Source organism: Giraffa tippelskirchi, chromosome 10 (genome assembly GCF_054371585.1).
Source record: "Giraffa tippelskirchi isolate mGirTip1 chromosome 10, T2T-mGirTip1v1.2.pri, whole genome shotgun sequence".
NCBI lineage: Eukaryota > Metazoa > Chordata > Mammalia > Artiodactyla > Giraffidae > Giraffa > Giraffa tippelskirchi.
In genome coordinates, this window is record NC_137284.1 from 121,700,004 (window position 1) to 121,727,135 (window position 27,132).

Consider the following 27,132-nt stretch of genomic DNA (forward strand, 5'->3'; position numbering starts at 1 on the left):
ATGGTGGAGACTGGCCTGAAGGGCTGGTTGCTCTGGGCCCTGCTCCTACACTCGGTGAGTCCACTCCCTGTGTCCAGTCCAGGCAAGGGCTGCTTGGCAACTGTGAGAGAGGGCCAGGGGTCTGCAGATGGGGGCTATTTCTACATAGATGAGGGATTCCAGGCTCTCTAGAGAAGGGGTGGAGGTAGGGTGTCCTGGGCTGCTCAAGTCTCCAGATCATGGGGTCAGATGGACACAAACATGGGGGATGGGGCAGCTGGCTTGGGTGTGACCAAGTTCTTCCCATCCCTGGTCCGCTGTGGGTGTCCTTGCCTAAGGTGGCTGGTGGGAGGTTAAAGGAAGATCCAGTCCCAGAGTGCTGATGAGGTGGGCTCAAGGGGAGAATCACCCACAGAGGATTTGGCATCCAGGGAGGAGGTCTGAGGTTCTTGCCTCTCAAGTTTCCTGCTCATTTCCATGTCTGAGGAGGTGGGTGAAGGTTTTCAGCCCCTGGAAGGTAAAGGCAGGGGAAGCTCTGCTCAGAATCTCCAAGAGGGGCCCTGGCCTCTGGGTGTGGCCCACATTTTGGGCATGATGGTGGCTGACTGCTATGGCAATGATGCCCGAGGCACACAGGGCCTGTATCCTCATGGCCCCTGGGAGTCAGCTCCTCGACTGGTCCAGGGGCCACTGTTTCTCAGGAAGACCACACAGGAGTCCAGGGGTCTCCTGGGTGACCCTGTTCTGTCCCAGATATGTCAGGTCACCTCTTTCTTCAGTGACCCTGTCACTCAGGGTCAACCAGGCCTTCACCCATCTGCTCACCATCCTTAGACACCGCCAAGAACCCCAAGTGCTATTTGGGCACCCCATCTCCCCCAGTGCTCCCCTGGATCCCCTGGCATCCTGGAGCTGCCCAACGTCCACCCCTCACCCGCCCTGTTTGGCATCATTCCCCACGCCCTCCCTGGCTACCCATTGCCCCATCAGCTACCCAGAGGTGCTGGCCAGCGCTGGGGTCCGTGGTGACACTGCCCTGTTCCACAGGCTCAGAGTGAGGTGTACACACCCATACACCAGCCTGGCTACTGCGCCTTCTATGACGAGTGCGGGAAGAACCCGGAGCTGTCTGGAAGCCTGGCTTCTCTGTCCAATGTGTCCTGCCTGGACAACTCGCCTGCCCGCCACATCACAGGTGACCACCTGGCCCTCCTACAAAGCATCTGTCCCCGTCTCTACACTGGCCCCACCACCACCTACGCCTGCTGCTCCTCCAAGCAGCTGGTGGCCCTGGACATGAGCCTGCGGGTCACTAAGGCCCTCCTCACCCGCTGTCCTGCTTGCTCTGACAACTTCGTGAGCTTGCATTGCCACAACACCTGCAGCCCCAACCAGAGCCTCTTCATCAACGTGACCCGAGTGGTCATGCAGGGGGACAACCAGTCCCAGGCCGTGGTGGCCTACGAGGCCTTCTACCAGCGCAGCTTCGCCGAGCAGACCTACAACTCCTGCAGCCGTGTGCGCATCCCCGCGGCTGCCACACTGGCCGTGGGCTCCATGTGTGGTGTCTATGGCTCTGCCCTCTGCAATGCCCAGCGCTGGCTCAATTTCCAGGGGGATACGAGCAATGGCCTGGCACCCCTGGACATCACCTTCCACCTGTGGGAGCCTAGCCAGGCCGAGGAGAGCGTGATACAGCCTCTAAATGATGAGGTCGTACCCTGCAACCAGTCCCAGGGGGACGGTGCAGCGGCCTGTTCCTGCCAGGACTGCGCCGCCTCCTGCCCCATGATTGCCCAGCCCCAGGCCCTGGACCCCACCTTCCGTCTGGGCCGGATGGAAGGGAGCCTGGCTCTCATCATCATCCTCTGCTCTCTCTTTGTTTTGCTCACGGCCTTCCTCCTGCGGCCCCGCCTAGCCGAGTGGTGCAGGGGCAAGCGCAAGACGCCCAAACCCAAGGCAAGCATCAGCCTCGCCCACAGGCTCAGCCTCTCCACCCACACCGTCCTCAGCCACTGCTTCCAGTGCTGGGGCACTTGGGTGGCCTCATGGCCACTGACCATCCTGGCAGTGTCCGTGGTCGTGGTGGTGGCCATGGCAGGGGGCCTGGCTTTTATAGAACTGACCACGGACCCCGTGGAGCTGTGGTCGGCCCCCAACAGCCTAGCCCGACGGGAGAAGGCATTCCATGACAAGTATTTCGGCCCCTTCTTTCGAACTAGCCAGGTGTTCATGACGGCACCTCATCGGCCCAGCTACAGGTATGACTCCCTGCTGCTGGGGCCCAAGAACTTCAGCGGGATCCTGTCCTCGGATCTGCTGCTGGAGGTGCTGGAATTGCAGGAGAGGCTGCGGCATCTGCAGGTGTGGTCGCCAGAGGAGCAACGGAACGTCTCCCTGCGGGACACCTGCTACGCACCCCTCAACCCACATAATGCCAGTCTGTCCGACTGCTGCATCAACAGCCTCCTGCAGTACTTCCAGAACAACCGCACTCAGCTGCTGCTCACAGCCAACCAGACGCTGTCAGGGCAGACTGCCCAGGTGGACTGGAGGGACCACTTCCTCTACTGCGCCAAGTGAGTCCTCGTGGGACCAGGTTCTGGGGTTGGCGTGGGCCTCCTGGGGCCCAGGCTGGGTACACATTTTGTACCTGGTCAAGGTGCTCTGTGTCTCGGTCACATGGGCTGTGATGTGCTGTGTCTCTCCAAGTTCCTTCTTGGGCTCCCCATCCTCAGTGGAGTGTACACTTGCCGTAGCTGATTCACACTTGACCATCCTGGCCTCCACGCGGTCTTTCTGTAGCGCTCCTGATGTAGCTGGACTCATCCTTGCACGTTCTTGGTTTAGGGGTCACAGAGCAATCTGAAGGCCCTGCTCACTGGTGTGATTTGTAGTTTCCTTTTTTTGCTTCTGTGCTGGGCCTGGGTGCAGGCCAGCAGGGCCATGGGCAGCCCATGAGGTGCCCCAGGCCTAGGAAGGGGCCTGGGCCAGGTGCCCTGCCCAGGCTGCAGTCACTCCCCTTCAAGCTGTTTGGGCTTGGTCCCCAGCTACGTCCACTTGGCTGTGGTGCAAACAGGAAGCCAGTGAAGCTTATGGGTCTTGGGACCAAGAGTGGAGGTTTGAGAGCTACCAAGCCTGGAAGGGAGCAGGCTGGCCAGCAGCACTGAGTCCCCTGGGGTTGGAATGGGCAGAGGTTTTCAAATGCTTGGTCTCAGGGTCCCTTCACTCTTGACAAAAGACTGAGGACCCCAGAGAGCTGGGGTGTGGGTAGAGGTTATGTTCACTGACATTTACCACATGAGAAAGTAAAACTGAGAAATGACAAAATAGTTAATTAATTCTGTAACAATAGCTATAATAAGCCCATTATATGCTGACACAAATAACATTTTTTATTTATTTATATTTTTAAAGGAAATTATTAATTTTTTTTTTTTCTGTGCTGGGTCCTTTTTGCAGCACACAGGCTCTTTGTTGTGGTGCTCAAGCTTCTCATTGCGGTGGTTTGTCTTGTTGTGGAGCACAGGCTCAAAGGCACGCAGACTTCAGTAGTTGTGGTTCATGGGCTCATTAGTTGTGGTGCATGCATGGGCCCAGCCGTTCTACAGCATGTTGGATCCTCATGGACCAGGGATCGAACCTGCGTCCCTCACACCAGCAGGCAGGCTCTCAACCACTGGACCACCAGGGAAGTCCCATAACATATTTTTATGAAAATAATCATATTTTCTGTACTGAAAATATCAGGAGTGATCATAGTAACATTGTTTTGCATCTTTGCAAATTTCTTTGGGGACTGGCTTAGCAGAAGACACTGGATTCTGGCATCTGGTTCTGCATTTGGCCTGTTGGTTAAAGCGCAGCGAGAATGCTTGGCCGCACATCCATCCATGTAGCCAGAGGAGGGAAGTGTGTTGTCAAAGCCTTTCCAGAGAACTGTGGGTTTTCTTCACCACTTCATCAAAACTCAGAAAGTGATGTTTTCTTAAATGTTAGCTGCAATATGAAACTAAAGCCATGTCAATGAACTGTCTGTATGCCACAGACTTGAGATCAAAGAAGGGTGAAAACAGAGAATAGCATCTTAGTGTTATTATGGAAATAGTTTTGACTTTGTAGACCTTGAAAGGTTTCCAGGGCTCCTGAGACCCTGGGTCACCCTGAATACCTCTGGATTAGAAAGTCAGGGCTCCCACCCCTCAGGCGAGCCAAGTGTGGGCTGCTTTCCAGAGTCTGTACCTCAGCCCCAGGGCTGGCCCTCGGAACTGGCAGGTCAGGGGAGGATGCTCTGACTCCGGGTTTCCAGTCCTTTGTTGTTGTTCAGTGGCTCAGTCGTGTCTGACTCTTTGAGACCTGATGGACTGCAGCACTCCAGGCTTTCCCGTCCTTCAATATCTCCTGGAGTTGCTCAAACTCTTGTCCATTGAGTTGATGATGCCATCCAACCATCTCATCCATTCCAGTCCTTGAGTTGCCTTTATTTTGATTTTGGATGCTCACAACAACTCTTGGGTGGCCTGATTATCCCCATTTCAGAGACAGTGAAACTGAGGCTCAGAGGGGTATGGTCAACTGCTCAAGGTCACACAGCAACCGGCACTCCCAGCCAGCTGGTGACTCACAGATGCGCTCAGAATGAGTACTTTGTCCAGACACCTGTGACCCGTTTACAGAAAGGCCTCCGTGGAGGGCATGGAGACCTGCCCACAGTTATAGGGCCGGAACATTGAATGAGGAAAGAAGGAGTTCCCACCTCAGGGCCTGCAGAGGAGAACGCTGAGGGCAGTGTGAGGCCTGCATGTCTCTGTTGGTGGTTAGGACTCAGGGAGGGGCTTATACCGGAATCTGGCCGCCACTCCAGGGGAGTGTGTGTGATACTCACCCCCCTGCCAATCTGGAAGGAGATGATGGTGGAGCCAGGAGCATGAGGCTGGTGTGAAGGGAGAGAGAACTCGAGGTCCTGCTCAGGTAGCTCCAGTGCACTCTGGATTGGACCAGGAAATGTTCTGATCGGGGGTCAGGTGATGGTGCTGGGGGTCTGGGGTAAGGCACAGGGGCCATGGTGATCGGAGTGGGGTCAGGAAAGGTCCTTTCCTCTCCCACCAGTGCCCCCCTCACCTACAAAGATGGCACGGCCCTGGCCCTGAGCTGCATGGCTGACTATGGGGCGCCCATCTTCCCCTTCCTCGCTGTGGGGGGCTACAAAGGTAAGCTCTGACCTCCCCAGGAGGCCAGTGAGTGGACATATGGGGCAGGAGTCATGGACAGAAAGATGGGGGTGGCCATGGGGGCTTCCTGCTGCCTGGGAGTGGCCAGGCTGGTGGGGGGCTCATGGGGACAGCAGACCTGCCCATCCTGCATCCTTTCTCTGTCACTTACTGCATCTTCCGCCAACCCTGCTCAGGTTCTCTGGTTCTGTGCCTGGGACCACAGGTTTTGCCTTTGACTGAGAGAGGGAAGTGGGATGTAGAATTAGACAATGACTTGCATGAGGAGGGTGGGGGAGGAGAGGCAGGGGTGTGGCTGCAGTTGGGGAAGGGGAAGCAGGGGTGAGGCTGGAGTAGGGGGAGGAAAGCAGAGGTGTGGTTGGAGGTAGCCGAGCATTTCTCCTTCCAGGAGAGGACTATTCTGAGGCAGAGGCCCTGATCATGACCTTCTCCCTCAACAATTACCCTCCTGGGGACCCCAAGCTGGCCCAGGCTAAGCTCTGGGAGGGGGCCTTCTTGGAGGAGATGCGAGCCTTTCAGCGTCGGACGGCTGGTGTATTCCAGGTCACATTCATGGCGGAGGTAGGGGCTGCAGGGTCTCTGGCTCTGGGGCAGACAGTTCAGGTGGTTTTAGTGGGGTCCTGTATCCCCATCCTGCCCTCACCCCTCCTGAGTGACCCTGAGCTAATGGGTGCCTGCCCAGGAGGATGGGGTGATGCTACAGCTGTTGTTGCAGCCATGTCAGAGCTCACAGGGGCTCGCATACACGGTGCCCTCTGGCTGAGCTCTTGGGTCAGTGGGTCTTGTTGGGTGTGTGTCCACAGCGTTCCCTGGAGGATGAGATCAACAGCACCACGGCCGAGGACCTGCCCATCTTTGCTGTTAGCTACCTTGTCATCTTCCTGTACATCTCCCTGGCCCTGGGCAGCTACTCCAGCTGGCGTCGGGTACCGGTAAGAAGTGAGAGGGGAGCTGTGAGGGTGAGCTGGCCCACCATCAGAGTGCCTAGAACCTTCCCAACCTACTTTCTAGAGCACTTCGAAACAGCAAAGTGGACATACCCAGGGTGGCTCCTCCAAGGGGTGATGCTTCTTGAAGTGTTCTGTTTTGAAAGGCCATGCGAGTTTTCACGCTGCTCATGTCAACCCTCTCTTGACTTGTGCAAATGCAAAGTTGGTATTTACATTGTCTTACAATGCATGCTCGAGGAAGAAGTGGTCAGGCTCACAAGGCCTGCTCTTGGGAGGACGGCACTGCAGAGTGGCCAACGTGAAGAAGCTCAGAGCATGCAGCTCTCCTCTAAATGGGGTTGGGGGCATATTGGGCAGCCCTGAGGCCAGGAGGCTGAGCCTGGTCCCATTGCAGGTGGACTCCAAGGCCACATTGGGTCTGGGCGGAGTGGCCGTGGTGCTGGGAGCAGTGGTGGCCTCTATGGGCTTCTTCTCCTACCTTGGTGTCCCTTCCTCATTGGTGATCCTTCAAGTGGTGCCCTTCCTGGTGCTTGCCGTGGGGGCTGACAACATCTTCATCTTCGTTCTTGAGTACCAGGTAAGAGGGCAGGAATTCTGCACACACCCAGCTGCCCCTACATGCCCAGTCATGGCCCCATGGGTTGGCAGGGTTTATTTCAGCCTCTTCCTAAGCACTGATGTCCGTGTGTACAATTCCTGTAGAAAACAGTGCTCTGTGTTTATCTTTCACATAAATGCATTCATACCTCACATGTCTCCTGAACTTGCTCTCAGTTAGCCCCACATTGTGTCTGGCAAGAGTGTCACACAGCACATATGTTACTGAGCCCAGGCTCATACTGCTCACTGCATGACAGGCCAATAAATCGAGAGATGAGGTGCTGGGGAAAGGAATAGTGACTTTATTTGAAAAGTCAGCAGACTGAGAAGATGGTGGACTAGTGTCCCAAAGAACCACCTTACCTGAGTTAGAATTTAGACTTCTTTTTTTACTAACAGGGGAAGTGGTATGGCTGGTTGTTGCAAACCTTTTGGTGCCAGAATCTTTTGTTCTTGCAGCTGTCAAAGTAGGTCTTAAACCCCTCCAACAAGGCAAATGTTAGATTCTGTTCTGCAACCTTTTAATCTCTATATGAATGGAAAAGTGTTATACCTTTAAAGGTCAGAGCCTTGGCAATGGGCTATCATGTATATTCCAGGCTCTGGGCAACATCCTTTTACAAAAGATCTAGAGACAACAAGAGTAAGCACAGGCAACAGAGCACAAAGGTTAGAAGTCCAATATGGAGTCATGTTTGTTCTTCTCTGTTCTTCATAGAGCCTCTGTCTTTGTAGTGCTAGGTAGCATTCCACGGAAAGATAAGTAGAGTCTTTAGCCTCTCTTGTTAGTGAACATTCAGGGTTCCAGTGATGAGTCAGAGGAAGGATGCTACGGACATCCCAAAATACACCATGCGTTTCTCTGGGCCAGACCCTGAGAAGTGGAAGATGTGCAGGCAGGGCAGAGTGTCAGCAGGGTCTGCTCCCACTGGGGAAGGTGTGGGCAGTTCCTCGGGCCTGGCTGTATCTCCAGGCAATGCCCATGCCTTGGGGAGTGACGGCATGTGGTAGCTCCCTGCTGGCCTATGAGGGACAAAGCCCTTGGTCAGATCTTGACCCTGTCCCTACCATCCCCATGCAGAGGCTGCCTCGGAGGCCTGGGGAAGAACGGGAGGCCCACATCGGCCGAGCCCTGGGCAGAGTGGCCCCCAGCATGCTTCTCTGCAGCCTCTCTGAGGCCATCTGCTTCTTCTTAGGTGAGCCTGAGCAACCCCTCCCCATCAGGCACTGGGAGTTCTTGGAGGCTGGCAGCCCCCTTTCCTTCTATTCCCATCTGAGCAGGTGCTAGGCCCTGAGATTCACTCTTGACCCCCCTCCATCCCCCAGGAGCCCTGACCCCTATGCCAGCTGTACGGACCTTTGCTCTGACCTCCGGCTTTGCAGTGCTTCTTGACTTCCTGCTACAGATGTCAGCCTTCGTCGCCCTGCTCTCCCTCGACAGCAGGAGGCAAGAGGTAGGGGTGTAGGCAAGGCCCAGGGACTCACCCTGGGTCCCCATCTTTGCTGGGGATGGAGTGGCTTTACTTTGCACAGAAGGCGCAGAGCATGGGACTGAGTGTGGGAACAGCGTGCTGGAATATTTAGGCCATGAAGTCCCTGATGTCCCATGGAAAATTAACTTTGTTTTGGTCATTTGGGGGAATATGATCAAACCTGCTAAAAGTATTTGAGGTCATGAAATAAAATATAAATGGGAGACTGACAGGGAGGGAGCTATTGTTTCAGAGACGGTGCAAAGTTCAAAGGTATTTTATCAAGGCAGAAAATGAAGATAAAGAAAAGAGCACACTGGCATGTCCCCACCGTGCGGTGCTGGCACAGTCCACCTGTGGAAGGTGACTCTCCCACTCCACTGGAGGGAGGTGGTCCCCAGGATCTGTTTTGGGGCCACCTTGAGTGCCCTCCTCCTTCTAGGCCTCCCGGCTGGACATCTGCTGTTGCAAGACAGCACGGAAGCTGCCCTCACCGAGCCAGGATGAGGGGCTCCTGCTCCGATTCTTCCGCAAGTTCTACGTCCCATTCCTGTTTCACTGGCTCACCCGCGTGGTCGTGGTGAGTGGGAGGAAGTGGAGGCAGAGGGCCATCATGCCACCCAGGGTTGGGGGGAGCCTGGCAGTGCCTGGAGCGAGAGGGTCTGCTTAGCCTTGACCCTTGCCCGTAGTCATCGGAGGGGTCTGCAGCTTGCCCAGGTCCAGGGCCTAAAGCTGGCGCAGGGGGGTGGGGAGCTGAGATTCAAGTTGGCCCCACTCCAGAATGTTTCCTAAAAGACCCCGTCCGGACCCAGCCTGGGGAGCTGCTGGGCAGGAGGGCTTCACTTGACACTTCCCTTCCCAGGTGCTGCTCTTCCTGGCCCTGTTTGGACTGAGTCTCTATTTCATGTGCTACATCAATGTGGGGCTGGACCAGCAGCTGGCTCTGCCCAAGGTGGGTGCCCTCCCTTCCCTCTCCTCAGTCCCCAAGGCTGTGAGGACAGTCAGCAGCACAGAGTGGATGGGTTGGCCTGAACCAGGGGTGTGGTAGGGGTGGGGGACCGTTCATCATCCGGAATTGGGAAGAGAAGCTGCATTCTGCATGGAAAGTGTCGGAGTTCGGCTCCAGCCCCAGGCCACCAGAGGGAGACGAGCAGGCATCTGAGGGACTGGCCGTGGGAGCCGATTGTCCGGGCAGAATGACCAACACCTCAGTGAATGCCTGTCTAGTGCCAGGCATTCTGTGTCCTCAGGCCTGGGCTCTGCGGCAACAAATATCTCTGGACTGTCCTCGGAAAGACAGGGAGGGTTAGGGGCCCTGGGGAAGAAAAGAGCTCGATGGGCTTGAGGGTTCTGGATGGAAGAGAGGCTTGAGGGGTGTCTGAGCATGAGTGGGATTTGCAGAGGAAGGAGGTAAGGGTCACAGCACCCTCCCATGGGAGATTGGGGAGCACCAAGGCTCATTTCCTATGTGCAGGGGTGACTGTAGATGTGGGGAGGAGAGGCAATAAGGGCAAGAGCTGGAGGCACTGGAGATGAGGGGTGGGGGATGGTGCTGACCAGGACCAGTAAGCATATGAGGTTGATAGGAATCATACATCGAAGGGGCCAGGGACCTGAGGTTTGTCTGGACATGCAACCAGAGGTGAGCTGGTGCCTGGGGGAAGCAGGTCTGCATACCTGGGCTCTAGGGGAGAGAGAACATCATGAGGGCTTGGACATCCAGGGCCATTGTAAGGGTGGTGATGGGGGTCTGGGCACAGGGAGGAGTCTTGGAACCAGTGGTCTGGTAGCCATCTGCTGGTGGTGCTGGTCTTGGAAGCAAGATGAGGAGGGAGGAGAGCAGACAGGCAGGGCGGCACCTTCGAGCCACCATAGGGAGTGAGAAGAGGCTGCAAAGCCAGCAAGGGTCCAGAATGACTGCCGCTCATGGTGGCCCTGGGGACTGCTCACACAGCTGAAGAGAAGAGGGTTCCCAGTGACCCCAGAGTGGGTATCAGCGGCCTGGTAGGCCAAACCAGTGAGAAGGAAGGTGGTACTGGGCTGTAAGACCAGCTGAGGGTTTTTTTTTTTCTTGGCTATGTTGGTTCTTAGTTGGGGTGTTTGGAACCTTTTAGTCATGGCATGTGGAATCTTTAGTTGCGGCGTGTGGGATCTAGTTTCCTGACCAGAGATCAAACACAGGCCTTGTGCACTGGGAGCGGGGAGTCTTAGCCCCTGGACCACCAGGGAAGTCCCCTAGCTGAGGTTTTGTTTATGCTCTTTGTTTATTTTTCTTTGGGAGAGATTTGTTTCCTATGACTATATAAAATGCATTTCTTTCAACTTTTTCTGGTAAAATATAGCATAAAATTTGCCATTTTAACCAATTTTTAAGTGGCATTAAGGACGTTGTACAATCCTCACCACCATCCATCTCCATAGCTCTTTCATCCTGCAAAGCTGAGACTCTGTCCCTACTAAATGCTGACTCCCCATCCCTCCTCCCCCAGTCCCTGGCACCCCCCTCATTCTCCTTTGTGTCTCTGCAATTGTCTATTCCAGGTCCCTTACATATGTGGAATCATACATTTGTCCTTTTTTGATGGGCTTATTTCATTTAGCATGACACCCTCAAAGTTTGGCCATGTTGTAACATGTATCAGAATTTCCTTCCTTTTTAAGGCTGAATGATATTCCTGTAGGTATGAATGCATATATATCACATTTTGCTTAACCATTTTTCTATTGATGGATATGGGTTGCTTCCATGTTTCGGCTGTTGTGAAATAAGGCTGCTATGCACATGGGTTTACAAATATCTCTTTAAAACTCTGTTTTCAATTATTTTGGGTTTATACCCAGAAGTGAAATTGTTAAATCATATGGAAATTCTATTTTTAACTTTTTGAGGAACCTTCATACTGATTTCTTTTTTTTTTTTAATACTGATTTCTATATAGCTGTACCATTTTTCATTCCTACCAACAGCACAGGGTTACAATTTCTCCATATCCTCACCAACATTTATTTTCTGGGTTTTGTTTGTTTGTTTTTTGACAACAGCCATCATAATAGATATGAGGTGGTGTCTCATTGTGGTTTTGATTTGTGTTTCCCTAATGATTAGTGATGTTAAGCATTTACTTATTGGCCATTTGTATATTTCCTTTGGAGAAATGTCTATTTTTGAATTGGGCTGGATTTTGTTGTTGTTAAGTTTAAAGAGTTCTTTAGATATCTTGGATAATTAATCCCTTATCAGATATGTGGGATTAATATCTGATTAATTAATATCAGATATGTGATTTGTGAATATTTTCTGCATTTCTGTTGGTTGTTTTTTTACTCTATTGGTAGTATTTTTTGATGCACTTAAGTTTTTAATCTTCATGAAGTCTAATTTGCCTATTTTTGTTGTTGTTGTTAACTGTGCCTTTGGTGTCATATTCAAGATAAATCATTGCTGGGATGTATAATTTCTACAACTTTGTGAATTTTTCAATTTTCCTTCTGTTAATGATTTCTAACCGTGCAGTCATGGTCAAGGAGTATGCATAATATGACATCTATGTTTGTAAATGTTGAGATTTAATATGTGGCTAACTACCTAGTTTATCTTGCAGAATGTTCCATGTGTATTTGAGAAGAATATGTATTTTGTTGTTGTTGGGCAGAGTTTCTGTATAGGCTTGCTAGATTTAGTTGGTTTAGTGTTGTTTAAGTCCTCCATTTCCTTACTTATCTTCTGTCTGAGTGTCCTACCCATTACTGACAGTGGAGTATTGAACTCATTGTAGAACTTTCTATTTCTCCCTTTAGTTCTGTCAAATTTCGCTTCATAGATTTTGATGGTCATTCATTAGGTATGGAACTGTTCATACACACTTACCCTTGCTGTACTGAATCATTTAATAATATATAATGTTCTTCTTTGTCTTTTGTAAACTTTTTTGATTTAAAGCCTATTTTACTTGGTTGTAGGATAGCCTACTATTGCATGAAATATCTTTGCAATCTTTGCAAACTGTCTGCTATTTGCATAGAATATCTTTTTCTATACTTTCACTTTCAACCTGTAGGTGTCTCTGGATCTCAACTGACTCTTACAGACATCATATTGTTGGATCTTATTTCTCTAACCCATTCTGTCAACTTCTGACTTCTTATTGTAGACAGTAGTCTATTTACAAGTAAAGTAATTACTGATGAGGAGAGACTTGTTATTGTGCTATTTGTTTTCTATGTACTTTATAGCTTTTTTGTTTCTCATTTCCTGCATTGCCATCTTCTTTTGTGTTTAGTTGATACTGAACTGTTTAAATTCTTTTTTCATTTCCTTTTGGATATGTTATATGACTATTTCCTTTGTGATTACCAGGGAAACTACATTAAATATCCTACAATGTGTTGAATTTATCCTAGGTTAACATGGATTGCATACAAAAAATCTGTTCCTATACTGCTCCTTTCCATTTCCTTTCAGTTATTGCTATCATAAAAATTATATCTTTATACATTGTGTATTAAAAACATAGAATAATACTTTTTTATATATTAATCTCTTAAGATATGTAGAAATAAAAAATGGAATTACAAATAAAAGTTATAATAAAACTAGCTTTTATAATTTCCCATGTATTTACTTTTACTGGTGATCTTTATTTAATTACATGACTTTGAGTTATACTTTAGCATCATTTCACTTCAACTTGAAGGACTCACTTTATATCTTCTTGCAGGACAGGTCTTGTGGCAACAGACTTCTTCTGTAGTTATTCATATGGGAATGCTTTAATTTTTTCCCTCATTTTTGAAGGACAGTTTTGCCAAAAATAGGGCTCCTGGTTGAGAGTTTTTTTCCACTTAAGTACTTTAAATATACAAATCCACTGCCTTCTGGCCTCCAAGTTTTCTGACAGGAACTATGCTTATAATCTTTATATATAATAAGCTTCTTCTTTCTTGTTGCTTTCAGAATTCTCTTTTTGTTTTTATTGTTGAACACTTGAATTGTAATGTGCCTTGGTTCTGGGTCTCTTTGAGTTTTCCTACTTAGAGTTTGCTAAGGTTCTATGGATTTTTAAACTCATATCTTTTATCAAATTTATGAAATGTTGGCTATTGTTTCTTCGAATAATCTCTTTTCCTCTTTCTCTCTTTTCTTTCTGGGATTCTTATGATGTGTGTGCTGGTCTGCTTGATGATGCCACACAATCCCTTAGTCTCTGTTCATTTTCCTTATTTTTTCTTTCTGTTTTTCATTTGATAATTTCAATTGTCCTGTCTTCATGTGTGGCCATTCTTCTTCTGACTGCTCAAATATGTTTTTGAATCCCTCTAGTTATTTCTTTATTTATTGTACATTTCAGCTCCAGAACTTCTTTTTGGTTCTGTTTTGTATTTTCTCTTTATTGATCATTCCATTGTGTGTGTGTTGTGTGTGTTTTGGCTGTGCTGGGTCTTCATTGTGGTGTACAGGCTTAGTTGCCCCAAGGCATGTGGAATCTTAGTTCCCTGACCAGGGACTGAACCTGTGTCCCCTGCATTGGAAGGCAGATTCTTAACCACTGAATCACCAAGGAAATCCTTCCGTTTTGTTCGTACATTGTTTTCTTGACTGTGTCCAGAAAACAATGTTATTTTGGCTCTTTGAGCATCTCTAAGATAGTCATTTTAAAGTCTCTATCTCATATATCCATTGTTTGGTCTTTCTCAAGGATAGTGTTGATTAATTTTTGTCCCCAGGTATGGGCCATATCTTTCTGAGTCATTGCATGCTTTATGATTTTGTTGTTGTTTTTGAAAAATGGACATTTGAGTCCTCAATAACTCCAGAAATCAGATTCTCTCCCTTCCCCAGAATTTGCTTATTTATTCATTTATTTAAAAAATTTAATTGTTGGAGAAGGAAATGGCAACCCACTCCAGTATTCTTGCCTGGAAAAGTCCATGGACAGAGGAGCCTGGTGGGCTGCAGTTCACGGGGTTACATGACTGAGCATGCGTGCATGAGGGTGGAGGGAGATGGGTTGGTAGCAATAAACTGGTAGAACCAAAAAAAAAAATTGAATTGTTGCGGATGTCTCTGTCCTGGAGATCAGCTTGAGATGTAAAGTCTTTACAGATCTTTTCTGAGACTTTGCTTTTCCCTGGGCATGTGCAGTGACTATCTACTTTCCCTTGTATTTGTGGTTGCTTTTCAGTGTCATGGTTTTTAAATGTCTGGCTCTCAAAAGGAGAACAAGGGAAATATGAAGGGTGAGGACAAATTTAGCACTTGCACTTTAAATATCTTGGCAGTCACTTCAGTTTGAGGTGAAGGTTCTAATGGCACCTGACTTTGTGTCTTCTCTATTGAGATTAGAAGCTGCAATGAGTGATGAGAACACAGATCTTTGATATTTAAGAGATGGGTATGCAAGCTGTGTGCAGACTGTTCCTGGAACGCATTCATGGCTGCCTGCCACAGGTCCAGGAGGATAAACGATGACTAGCTAGTACCATGCTAAGAGCTGAAGTAGATCAAATTAACCACAATCTACCATCCAGGCCTTTCTCTGGAAGCTTGAAGCCCTCAATAGACCCCAGAGTACCAAAACAGTTACATCAGGTAGATTCTGCCAGTGCAGTTATTGTTCTGATGGGGAGGTGGAATCCTGGTACTTTGTACTTCATCATCATTCCTGATGTCACTTTGAAGTTTTATGTTGCAAGAGAAGGGAACGAGCCATGAAGATGCCTGGCTTACAGCCTTGAGAGTGTGCACAAGGGTGTGCATCCATGTGGGCTGTGGTCACAGGCTAACTTGCTAGACTGTGGCTGTGCCAAACAGGGGATTATAGGAAGGGGTAAAATTATGCGTATGTGTTTGTATGTGTGTGTCAGAGAGTGTGTTCATGCAGGGGGGTATGTGATGCCCTGTGCTTGTACCTCCGTGAGTGTGTTCTGTGTAGGTCCCTGTGATTATACGTAGATAGGTGTACCTTGGAGTGTTTGTGTGCCTCTGTGGGTATACTTACGACCATGTACCTCTGTAGTGGAAATGTACACGTGACTCTGTGAGCCTGTACCTCTGTGTGTATCGCTGTGTGTGTATCTCTTGAACATATGCTGGAGGTGCGTCTGGCCATGGCCTCACTGACTGTCTTCCATTGCAGGACTCATACCTGATCGACTATTTCCTCTTTATGAACCGCTATTTTGAGGTGGGGGCCCCGGTCTATTTTGTCACTACTGAGGGCTACAACTTCTCCAGTGAGGAAGGTATGAATGCCATCTGCTCCAGTGCAGGCTGCAACAACTTCTCCTTAACCCAGAAGATCCAGTACGCCACCGAGTTCCCTGATGTGTGAGTGTCCCAGCCCACCTCTGTGTGTCTCTCTCCCTCCTGCCCTGCTGCCCACCTGCTGCCATGCACCTGGGGGGAGCCAGCATGGAGGCTGGACTATAGGAAGGACCCACCACAGCCTGCCTATCCGGTCCTGTCCCCTGACTTCCTCTCCCCTGACATTCAGGTCTTACCTGGCCATCCCTGCTTCCTCCTGGGTGGATGACTTCATTGACTGGCTGACTTCATCTTCTTGCTGCCGCCTTTATATCTCTGGCCCCAATAAAGATGAGTTCTGCCCCTCGACTGTCAGTGAGTATGGGGCCTCTGGGAGTTCAGGGCCCACCATAGCTTGGGGAAATTGAGACTAGAGAAAGGACAGGACCAGTGGAAGATCTCTTAACCCTTTCTAACCTCCTACAGGGTCAGTTTGGGACAGGGGCCCTGTCTAGGAGCACAGGTTGGGGGGGGCTGCACCTATATATATAGATGTCCAGCTGGCTTGCCAGGCAATCGCACCCTCCTGGCCCTGCTGAGTTGTGCCCACGCCCACCGAGCAGGCTGATGCTCAAGTGCCATGGGAGTGGAGTGAGAGTTGAGGTTGGTGTATGACCCTGCCTCAGCAGCTGTGCTTGTAGGTGGAGCGAGGAGGCCCCGTGGAGGCTGTTTCTCTGCCCCAAACTTTGCTTCCTCCCCTGCTTGAAGATACCAGCAGTTTCCATATGTGAGAGGGGCACTCCTCCCATCTGTAGAGACAAACACATATCCCTCCAGAGTAACCATGCTTGTTAACAGCAGTGGGAGTGCGTGGGGATCCTGATGGGAAAGGAGCACAAGATGGGGCAGGGCAGGGTCTGCCTGGCCTTGGGGGGTGCTGCTGCCTAGAGCCCCCTGCTCTCTTTGTAGACTCCCTGGCCTGCTTGAAGACCTGTGTGAGTCCCACAGCGGGCTCTGCCCGGCCATCAGTGGAGCAGTTCCACAAATATCTTCCCTGGTTTCTGAGTGACGAGCCCAACATCAAATGTCCCAAAGGGTAGGCGGTGGGTGGTGGTGGTGGGGGGCACTGAGGAGGACAGCTGTGTGGGTGCCCACGGCGGGGTCACAGGGAGCAGGAGGCAGTGCGGGGCCTCTGGGGGTAGCCATAGGCCAAGCTCACGGAGGGGACAAATCCTTGGCTAATCTGTTCTGGTCCTCCTCCTGCAGTGGCCTGGCAGCATACAGCACCTCAGTGAATATGAGCTCAGATGGCCAGATTTTAGGTAAGCCTGGACTCGACTGGAGGGGAAGACCAGAGTCAGCTGCCCCGGGGGCCCCACGAGTCCCAGGAGACAGATTCTCCATCATCAACCTTCCCTCCTTCCTTCTTCCTGGGGGACTTCTAACTGCCCTGGTCCTGTCCTCAGAAGTCATGTCACCCAGTTCCACGTCCTCGGACTCCACCCCGTGTCTGCCTGCTTCCTTCTCCCCATCCCCTAAATTCATAGTCAGTGTGACATTCATGGAATTCTCAGTGGCTGATGCTGCACTTGGGAGCCACCTACTTCCTCTTCTCTCAGGCACAAGTCACACCCAGATGTGGGCAGTGGGCAGCTGGTTCAATGAATGACTATTCTACTTACCCAGGGGGTCCCCCAACCCACAGCTCTGTTAAGTCAACTGTTGCATTTTTTGTCTCTTTTTCTGGTCCTTTCTTATAGGAAAATGTGCATTGGAAAAATAATGAAATTAATGTTAAGAATCCAATGCATGTTTTGAAACCATACAGAGCCGTGTTTGGGTTCATCCAGGAGATCTCTTTAAAAAAAAATTATTTATATATTTGGCTGCATTGGGTCTTAGTTATGACGTGCGGGCTCTTAGTTGTGGCATGTGGGATCTAGTTCCCCAGTTAGGAATCGAACCCAGGCCCCCTGCATTGGGAGCCTGGAGTCTTAGCCACTGGACAACCATTGAAGTCCCTCAGGAGATCTCTTTAAGCTCCATCCATCAGAGGCAGGGCCAGGACTTGAGTCTGGCACAGATGTAGGACCAGCTACAGAGCTTGTATGGCTGGGGGAAAACCGAAATGCAGGGCCCTTTGCTCAACATGTATTACGAGTTCCCAAATGGTGGCAGCAGAGCCCTGAACTCAGCTGGGCACTGCCTCTTGGGGGTTTTGAGGGCATCTGACACAGGCTCTGGCTTTCACAGCCTCGCGGTTCATGGCCTACAATAAGCCGCTGAAGAACTCTCAGGATTTCACGGAGGCTCTGCGGGCAACTCGGGCGCTGGCAGCCAACATCACCACTGACCTGCGGAAGGTGCCAGGCACCGACCCAGATTTTGAGGTCTTCCCTTACTCGTGAGTAAGGTCTTCCCTTACTCCAGAGGAGGGTGCGGGCGAGGGTGCTAGGTTGGCAAGGGTGGCTGCAAGGTGGGGGTGGGCTCCAGCAGGGAGGCTTCAGCTGCACCTGGGCCCAGTGTTCATCCCGAAGTGGGCATGGGAGGCCACGGAGCGGTGACTGTGCTCTGTGCCTCACAGGGTCACCAACGTGTTCTATGAGCAGTACCTGACCATAGTCCCCGAGGGGCTCTTTATGCTCACCATCTGCCTGGTGCCCACCTTTGTCGTCTGCTGCTTCCTGCTGGGCATGGACATCCGCTCCGGTCTCCTCAACCTCTTTTCAATCATCATGATCCTGGTGGACACTGTGGGCTTCATGACGCTCTGGGATATCAGCTACAATGCTGTGTCCCTCATCAACCTGGTCACGGTAACCTGCCAGCCAGAGTGTCGGGGCTCTAGAGTGAGAAACGAGGCTCCCAGTTCTTTCTAGAGTCTAGGTGCTGCCTGCTGGCCTGGGTGGAGACCCCTGCCCCGGTGGCTGAAGCCCCTTCTTTTCCCTCAGGCTGTGGGCATCTCTGTGGAGTTCGTGTCCCACATCACCCGCTCCTTTGCCATCAGCACCAAGCCCACCCGGCTGGAGAGGGCTAAGGAGGCCACCATCTCCATGGGCAGTGCGGTGAGTAGATGGGCTGCCTTGCCTGGTCCTTGGCCAGCCACCCCGTGCCCAGTCTGACACCTGCTTGTGACCCCCAGGTGTTTGCAGGAGTGGCCATGACTAACCTGCCCGGCATCCTCATCCTGGGCCTGGCCAAGGCACAGCTCATCCAGATCTTCTTCTTCCGTCTCAACCTCCTCATCACAGTGCTGGGCCTGCTGCATGGCCTGGTCTTCCTCCCCGTCATCCTCAGCTACCTGGGTGAGTGCCAGGCCCCTCCTGCAAGACTCCAAGCCACAAGGAAAATGCCAGGAATACTCACAGCCCCCCCTCACCTGGGACATGCACTGCCCCAAATTGTGGGCCTACAGTTCTTCCTGGTTTGGAAGCTACAGTTTTTCGTTTAATATATGAAAACATCTTTTTTGGGTCAGATGTGTGTTTCAAACACGTTCAGTGGCCATATGGTTCTCTGCTGCATGCCGTTGAACTTTTGATCATGACCTTGAGCAAAAAATATATTTTAACATTGAGAGGTAATATATACAGGTATGGACATGGACATGCAGAGTAGAACAGGCCTTTCACAAAATAACACTGCCTAAGAGGCCTCAGGTATTTTCTGTTCTATTCTATCATTGATTTTTAAAAAAAATTCTAGTGTTATCTGAGAAATTGATTTCATGACTCATTCATGGGTGACAACTTGCAGTTGAAAAACATATCCTTTTGTATGGATTGGCCACAGTCCATTTAGCCAGCTCTCAGTTGCTGGACATTAGACTGTTTCTGGCAACACCGACTTGATGGACATGACTTTGAGCAAGCTCTGGGAGTTGTGATGGACAGGGAAGCCTGGCATGCTGCAGTCCATGTGGTCGCAAAGAGTCGGACACGACTGAGCAAATGAACTAGAACTAGAACTAGACTATTTCTGACTTTGCATGTTATTGCCAATGTTGCAATGACTATCCTTGTGGCTGAATCTTTGACCTCATTCTCCAATATATCCTAGAGAAAGTTCAGTCCATGAATACTGATTGTTCATTCCAACTGTTACACCCTCCAAGAAGTTTTACCATTTAAACTCCTACTAGCAACAGGTACATTTCTGTTTTCTCACTGTAGAGCATTCAATTCAGTTAAGTTTAGTTGCTCAGTCATGTCTGATTCTTTGCGACCCCATGGACTGCAGCATGCCAGGCTTCCCTGTCTATCACCAACACCTGGAGCTTACTGTAGAACATAGTTTTTCTTTTTTTAAAGAATTATTTATTTATTGGCTGCTTTGGGTCTTTGTTGCTGTGTGGGCTTTCTCTAGGTGCAGTGAGCAGGGGTTACTCTTTAGTTGTGGTACGTGGGCTTCTCTTTGTGGTGGCTTCTCTTGTTGCGGAGCACAGGCTCTAGAGTACATGGGCTTCAGTGGTTGTGGTGCATCAGCTTAGTGACCCCAAGACATGTGGGATTTTAGTTCCTGGACCAGGGGTCAAACCTGTGTCCCCAGCATTCTCAGGCTGACTCCCAACCAGTGGACCACTAGAAAAGTCCCTATTGAGCACAATTATTTACACACCCCATCCCTCCACAGAGATTTAAATGGGACCCCAGGATGAAGCGTTCCCCCATAGGGTGGGCAAGCTGAGAGCAGTTCAATTTTGCACTGTTCCCTGACACCAGGAATAATAATAATGATAATCTTAGATGGAACTTTTATATTAATAGAAGGGTGTGTTTGTGTGCTAATAAATATATATTAATCCTCTTATCATCCCTGGAGGTAGGTGGTGTTTTCATCCCCATTTCACAGATGAGGAACCTGAGACCCTTCCACCCTAGTAATAGAGGTGGTCACATGCAGTGTATTTGGAGGCCGCACAGCACCGGCGCCCCTACGCAAGGCGCCCCTACGCAAGGCACCCCAGTCTTGTGGAAACTTCCTGATCCCCTTTGGAAGAGGAGAGTGTAGTTGTTGGGGACCTCCTCAGAGGTTACCTGGCTGGGGAGCCACAGGTCCCACAGGTCATGGCCACCCCTTGGAGATTCTGACTGGCCTGCCTCCTGCAGAGTGGGTGGGATCCTGACAGAGAGGCAAGTGGCAGGCACAGGGGTCCTGGGTCCCTTCTCTGACCTGAGTCTGAAGACAGTGAGAAATGGCTTCTCTCAGCAAGGAATGCTTGCACAGCGTGTCCAAGGAAGAGAGGAGGGGGAGGGAGTCACTGCCTCTGGGTGGCTTGGGGCTTCCCCTGCTAGACCTTTGGATGGCAGGGACCTCCACTGGAAGGCAGGGGGGACCAGGGGCTGGGCGTGGGTGGCAACTGATGGTTATCAGCTTTTGGGGGGTATGGTGAAGTGAGGGCTGAGGTAAAGGGAAGTGATGGAGATAGAGGCTTAGGACTTAGCTCTCCCTCTCTGGAACTTCCTTTTGAGGCTGCAACACATGCCTGCATCCCACACCCAGCACACCGCCTCCCTGACTGTGGTGATCTGTGTCTGTCCCTCCGCAGGGCCTGATGTCAACCCGGCTCTGGTGCAGCAGCAGAAGCAGGAGGAGGAGGCAGCTGTGGCCAAGGAGACCTCTTGCTCAAAGCACCCTGCCCCAATGAGCACTGATGACGGTGTCTATATCAACTACAGCTTTGAACATCCTGCCAAGAGTGCAGGAGGCCTCGAGAGCTCTCCATCAGAGAACAGGCAGAAGTTCTGATGGGGCCAGAGCCCCTGTCCAAGCTCATCGGCCATGACCTGAGGGGCCAAAAAGGCTCCTCCTGGGGGTCCTTTGACCTATCCTTCCCCCAGGCCCTGAGAGAGGCTGTCTCCACAGAACTGCCCACCATCGGTCACCCTCTGGCCACCAGATCTCACCCATAAGGACACTGATTGTGATGGAGGTGGCATGTGATGGCTTGGGTGTGACCTGGTCCAAATCCATCTCTTAAATTTGGCATGTGTCCTCCTCATGCAAGTTTTAAAACTTTAGTTCCATATATGTGAACAACATATTCGTTCACATTTAAAATTTTCCTTAATTGATACCATACGTGACCTATCCTTTTGCAATGAGGTTTTATTTTTATGCAGCATACATTTTTTCAATTTATTCATGTTGATACATGGAGATCTAGTCCAATCATTTTAACTGCGACACAGCTTTCCATTGTGTGAACGAACAGGATGCTTTTAATCCATTTCCCTGCTAGTGGGCAATCACATTGTCCCCAATTATTTTTCTGCCGTAAGTTCACAGTCACTTATGTGGAATTTCAGAACCCCCAGAACTCTGAAAACCTAGTGTGTTTGTCTTTTTCTTTTGTAAGTTTGGGACAAACTCATTTAGTAGCAGAGACTGATCAGACACGATGTATCTATCTAAACTCTTCATAAATAAGCTTCTCTGGTGGCTCAGATGGTAAAGAATTTGCCTGCAATACAGGAGATTCAGGTTCTATCCTTGGGATGGGAAGATCCCCTGAAGAAGGAAATGGCAACACACTCCAGTATTCCTGCCTGGAGAATTCCATGGACAGAGGAGCCTGGCGGGCTATAGTCCATGGGGTTGCAGAGTCAGACACAACTGAGTGACTAACACTTCTCTCTCTCTCTTTTTTTCATAAATAGGATACTTACACTCTTCAACCAACTTGATGTGAATAGTCATATATTTCAGCACATTAACAAGTTTGATCTCATGTTGCTACCCCAGATCCTGATGAGGTCTAATATCTAATGTACTGTAAGCATCAAATTACCTTTCTAAAATAATGTTCTAAATTCTGAAATTCAGCTCACATATGGGATTTCAGGTATGGAACCATGGACTATGTGATGAGCAGGTGTTTACACGTCTCCTGTCTATGTGTGGGGAGCTACCATCGCTGTAGCACTGAATGGATACAGACTAGTGCCTTCCAGGGCATCTGCCCTATTCACACCTCCACCAGCAGGGGATAAGGGTGCCTCTCTCCCTGCACCAATACCAACACAACGCTCCACTTGTTTCTGGGAGGGAGGGGAGTGGGGTTATGGATTGTTATCCCTTTTTAAAAAATACTTTTTTAAAAGAAAAAATTTTTATTTTAGAGTAGTTTTACAGAAAAATCACAAAGATAATACAGAGAGTTCCTGTATGCCCCCCGCCCGCCCCCCAAAATTTACTCAAGTAATACATTAGTGTGATACACTTGTCAGTGTACCATGAATGAACCAGTGTGATAATTACTACTAACCAAAATCCATATTTTGTTTGGATTTCCATAATTTTACGCAGGGTCCTTTTTCTGAGCCAGGATCCTGTCCAGGACACTCCACAACACTCAGTTGTTATGTCTACTTAGGCTCCTTTTGTTTGTGACAGTGTGTCAGGCTCTCCTTTTCTTTGCTTTTGGTGACCTGGACAGTTTAAGACTGGTCAGGTATTTTAAAGAATGTCCTTCAAATGGGACTTGTCTAGTGTTTCTTCCAATTAGACAAAGGTGATGGGTTTTTTGGAGGGAGACCATGAGGCAGAGAGCCAGTCTCAGCCATCGTGTCAAGGGTGCCTGCAGTCACCATAACTTGTCGCTGTCACGCTGACCCTGACCACCTGGCTGAGGTTGTGTCGGCCAGGGGTCTCCTCTGTACACTTATCTTGCACCTGTTTGCATGCTGCACTCTTTGGAGCGAAGTTGCTATGCACAGCCCACACTTAAGGGTGAGTGGTTATGCTCTACTTCCTGGAGGGTGGAGTGTTTATATAAATTATTTGGAACTCTTCTGAACAGGAAAATTGAGTGTTCTCCTCCATTTATTATTTATTCAGTATGCTATCTTTATCAGTATGGAACCAAGGATGCTAATTTTGTACTTTGGGTTTTAATATAGTGACTATTTGCTCCACATTTGGCCATTGGGAACTCTTCCAGTTGGCTCCTAGGTCCCTTTGTCATATTCCCTTCACTATTGGTTTTTTCCCCCCTTTGTGAGCACTTCTGTACTTCCTGGCATTATAAGATGGTACAGGCTCAACTTGTATATTTCTGTCCCAGTCCTAGAGTCAGCCATTTCTCTCAGGAGTTCCAGCCCGTCATCTGGAGATAGGATTAGAAATCAGGATGTGGGTGTTCAGTGTGTGTTGCTGCTGGGGCTTTGTTGCTTCTGATCCTCTTAGCTGAGAGAGCAAGGGCATACATATGTGAATACTGATCTGTATATGTACACATTTCTAGAAATATTTCTGTGAAAACCATCTGTATCTACACTAAGCTAAACAGGAGTTTATGCTGATGCCTCCAGTTCTAACCCATAACCACATGAATCATTCTAGACTCCTTTCTTGCTTCTCTGTAGCCTCTCATGCCACTAATGAGAAGTCGGGCTCCACCACCCTCACCATTTACTTAGTTGTTGATTACCTTTATATATATGTAGAAGTCTCAGAAATGATAACCTACACTCCTGTGGAAAACAATTTTAGAATTTAGTGTTTACATGCAATTCCTTTTGCCTTTAGTCTTACAGACACCATTCATTTCCAAAGTTACTTGGGTTAGCATCTTTCAGATGGGGTCAGTATCCCTTTCAGAGAAGCGGCTTCATACATTAAAAAAATATTTATTTATTTATTTTTGGCTGAGGTAGGTCTTTGTTTCTGCCTTCAGGCTTTCTCTAGTTGTGGAGATTGGGGGCTACTCTAGGTGTGGTGCATGGGCTTCTCATTGCAGTGGCTTCGGTTGTTGTCGAGCACAGGTTCTAGGTGCGTGGGTTCAGTAGTTGTGGGGCACAGGTTTAGTTGTTCTGCAGTGTGTGGAATATTCCCGGACCAGGGATTGAACTCATTTCTCCTGCATTGGCAGGCGGATTCTTAACCCCTGGACCACCAGGGAAGCCCTTATACATTTTTAATATATTTAAGACTCTTGCATCATATTCTTTATTCCATTCTGATTTTACAAAATCATGTGTGTAAAGTTTGTTGAGGGTATTCACGAGGACACGATTCCTGGTTGACCATCTAGCTGGACCCAGGCAATGGGAGACCCCTCACCCCTTCCCCTGTCCTATGGGTTAGAACTGGTATGCTCTGCCTACCATTTCCACAGCGAGAGTTGTTTTCAACAACATCTTCCTCTCAACACCTTGAGAGAGGAAGGTGTTTTTGAGGCCATCTGGACAGTGTAGGTGATTGAACCCAGTTAAGGTGTCTATATAAACTTTTACGATTCTGGCAAAGTGGATGTGAAAATCTACTGGTCTTGTGGCTGCCCAGGACAAGTCTTGTAACTTTCCCTGCTTATTAAACTTCCTACCTACCAGTCTGAAGTGGTCTGCCTCTTTCTTCCATCTCTCCTTGCTCTGTGTATACAGAGACTAGATTGTGAGCAAAGATCCACTCAAAGTATTAGGACAGACCAATGGATATTAATGTGACAAAGTAGGAGATGTTTATTGATACAGTTTCAGATTTCATAGTGCAATTAACCTTTAAGAAACTACAATTTGTTGAATGTTGGTGTAGTTCCCAAGAATAATACTCATATTTATTTTAAAAGGTAATTAAACTGCTATAAGACTGGGTTTCTCATACTTCAATCAAAACACCATACTGCAATGCAGTGAACGCAGCAGATGTGAGAATCTGGTTGCCTTAAATTCAATTAAGCTAGATAGTAAAGAGATTTGCAAAAATTTAAAAGGATGCTTTGTTTCTCATAAACTTGTACTGCTCTGAAGAACATTATTTCTTTACAAAAATATGTTAACCTGTTTTTTACAGTTATTGAAATGCATAAATAAATATTTAAACGTTTTCTGTTTTTATTTCCAATACGGTAACTATCAATAAGCATAATACACATAAAATTTATGGAAGACTCCAAAGAGTCTTTGATATATTTTAAGAATGAAAATGGGTCTTTTTTTTTTTTTTTCTCCTTTTGGCCATGGCCACACTTGTGGGATCTTAGTTCCTGGACCAGGGAATGTTCCTGGACCAGGGAATGAACCTGGGCACTCTGATGTGAGAGTGCAGAGTCCTAACCACTGGACCCTCAGGGAATCCCCTGTAAATAGGTCCTAAGTCCAAAAAGTTTCAGAACCATTGCTCTAGAGCAATTTATCTGAGTTTGACTTTGTTTACAATTCATTAGAGTCCATACACTATGAAGACACATGTTAACTTGTAGATTTCAGGCCAGCAGAGATGCAAATCATTTCATATCCACTAGGCTGGGAAGGATTGGGGGCAGGAGGAGAAGGGGACGACAGAGGATGAGATGGTTGGATGGCATCACCGACTCGATGGACATGGGTTTGGGTAAACTCCGGGAGTTGGTGATGGACAGGGAGGCCTGGCGTGCTGCGATTCATGGGGTCGCAAAGAGTCGGACACGACTGAGTGACTGAACTGAACTGAGGAAAGATAATCTACATCATTTTATAGGACACCAGCCAGCTTTGTATCCAATCTAGCCTTCTTACTCTGTTTTCTGAAAGAGTTGTAAATACCCAGTTTCTGGAAAAGCTTCTCCAAACTAGCTTTATCATATCATTGGTTACTGTTAATTAAAATGGATAAATCTCTGACGTGTTCATTATATATTTGAGTAAGTGTTATGTTTTGAGTTTCAGATTACGCTTTGACAGACCCTTAGAACACATATACATGCTGTGTGTGTGTGTATATATATATATGTATATATATATACTATGCGTACACATGTATATTATATACTACACACACATATATATATACGTGTATGTATATTTCACAGGATGGCACACCAGATTCTCTCTTCTGCATCTAGCTCTTTCCATTTAATACTGGTACATGCACTCACTTGACATTCTTGTCTTCTTTTATTTATGCACATCACCTTGCATTTCACCCACGACTACGTTAGTAACGGGAAACACACCAACAGACAGGTCCCATTTTCCTCTTTGGACTCGCTAGCAAAAGCTTCTCGCTGTCCCGCCTTGTTTCTGGACATCCAGTCTGGAACACAGCCCACAAACCACGTGACAATAGCGTGGCTCACGTAACAGTTGTTGCCCACGCTACAACTCTTCCGCCAGTTTCCAACATGGCCACTAGGCGCCCTCAAGGCCGCAGGCCCGGGCCCTCTTGCGCTTCGGGGCCCACTTCTGCTCGTCAGCGAGACCGCCCGAGAAGCCCGGGGGCAGTAGGGGCGGTGCCTGGCTCCAGTCGGCTCCAGCGCAGTCCAGCCCAGCTCCACCGCGGGGGCGAACGAGCGCGGACCGGAAGTTTGCCGGGCGCGCTAGCGGCCGGGGCCGTTACTGCAGAGCACCGGAAGTGGCCATAGGCCGGCGTCCGGGCCGCGCCCGCAGTGAGTGAGCTTTCCTCCGGCCGGCGACGCCATGGAGCCCGGGGCGGCCGAGCTGTACGATCAGGCCCTGCTGGGCATCTTGCAGCACGTGGGCAACGTTCAGGACTTTCTGCGTGTGCTCTTCGGCTTCCTCTACCGCAAAACGGACTTCTACCGCCTGCTGCGCCACCCGTCGGACCGCATGGGCTTTCCCCCGGGGGCCGCGCAGGCGCTGGTGCTGCAGGTAACGCGCGGCGGGCGGGAGACTCGGGGTGAGGTGGGGGAAGACAGTGGGAGCCCCGACCCCCGTGAG

The 27,132-nt window shown here is 49.3% G+C and overlaps 2 protein-coding genes and 1 long non-coding RNA gene across 6 annotated transcripts in view; 2 read left to right on the forward strand and 1 right to left on the reverse strand.

Annotated features, from left to right (window-relative positions):
• On the forward strand, positions 1 to 21,563 carry NPC1L1 (NPC1 like intracellular cholesterol transporter 1). 2 transcript variants are annotated; one of them, XM_081535253.1, is made up of 19 exons: positions 1 to 54; positions 1,027 to 2,558; positions 5,089 to 5,189; positions 5,599 to 5,771; positions 6,014 to 6,142; positions 6,555 to 6,737; positions 7,842 to 7,956; positions 8,087 to 8,214; positions 8,675 to 8,812; positions 9,095 to 9,184; positions 15,369 to 15,559; positions 15,726 to 15,850; positions 16,445 to 16,571; positions 16,742 to 16,797; positions 17,729 to 17,879; positions 18,060 to 18,291; positions 18,427 to 18,540; positions 18,618 to 18,780; positions 21,024 to 21,563. In XM_081535253.1, the coding sequence occupies exons 1-19, from the start codon at positions 1 to 3 to the stop codon at positions 21,221 to 21,223; spliced, it is 4,002 nt and encodes a 1,333-aa protein (XP_081391379.1). In that variant the 3' UTR covers positions 21,224 to 21,563. The 2 variants fall into 2 exon arrangements, with proteins under 2 accessions (XP_081391379.1, XP_081391380.1); XM_081535254.1 differs by lacking the exon at positions 9,095 to 9,184 and having other exon boundaries at positions 15,417 to 15,559.
• Positions 13,605 to 26,490, reverse strand: LOC145523975 (uncharacterized). Of its 2 annotated transcripts, none has more exons than XR_014067002.1 (4): positions 26,331 to 26,490; positions 18,645 to 18,798; positions 18,141 to 18,296; positions 13,605 to 16,284 (listed from the first exon to the last, which is right to left on the reverse strand). It is a non-coding gene; the product is annotated as an uncharacterized LOC145523975 (long non-coding RNA). The 2 variants fall into 2 exon arrangements; XR_014067001.1 differs by having other exon boundaries at positions 18,645 to 18,806.
• A 343-nt stretch (positions 26,491 to 26,833) lies between these two features.
• NUDCD3 (NudC domain containing 3) overlaps positions 26,834 to 27,132 on the forward strand; it is a 72,058-nt gene continuing 71,759 nt past the window's right edge. For both annotated transcript variants that reach the window (XM_081535255.1, XM_081535256.1), the window contains exon 1: positions 26,834 to 27,063. In XM_081535255.1, the coding sequence (XP_081391381.1) occupies positions 26,872 to 27,063 (192 nt within the window). In that variant the 5' untranslated portion in view covers positions 26,834 to 26,871. The remainder of the gene's footprint in view (positions 27,064 to 27,132) is intronic.

Bases quoted from the DNA above. Each gene is read 5' to 3' on its own strand.
- NPC1L1 (XM_081535253.1), top strand. From the start codon at position 1: ATGGTGGAGACTGGCCTGAAGGGCTGGTTGCTCTGGGCCCTGCTCCTA. The intron at 55-1,026 runs GTGAGTCCACTC...CCTGTTCCACAG, and splicing joins GGGCCCTGCTCCTACACTCG to GCTCAGAGTGAGGTGTACAC. The intron at 18,292-18,426 runs GTAACCTGCCAG...CTTTTCCCTCAG, and splicing joins CCCTCATCAACCTGGTCACG to GCTGTGGGCATCTCTGTGGA.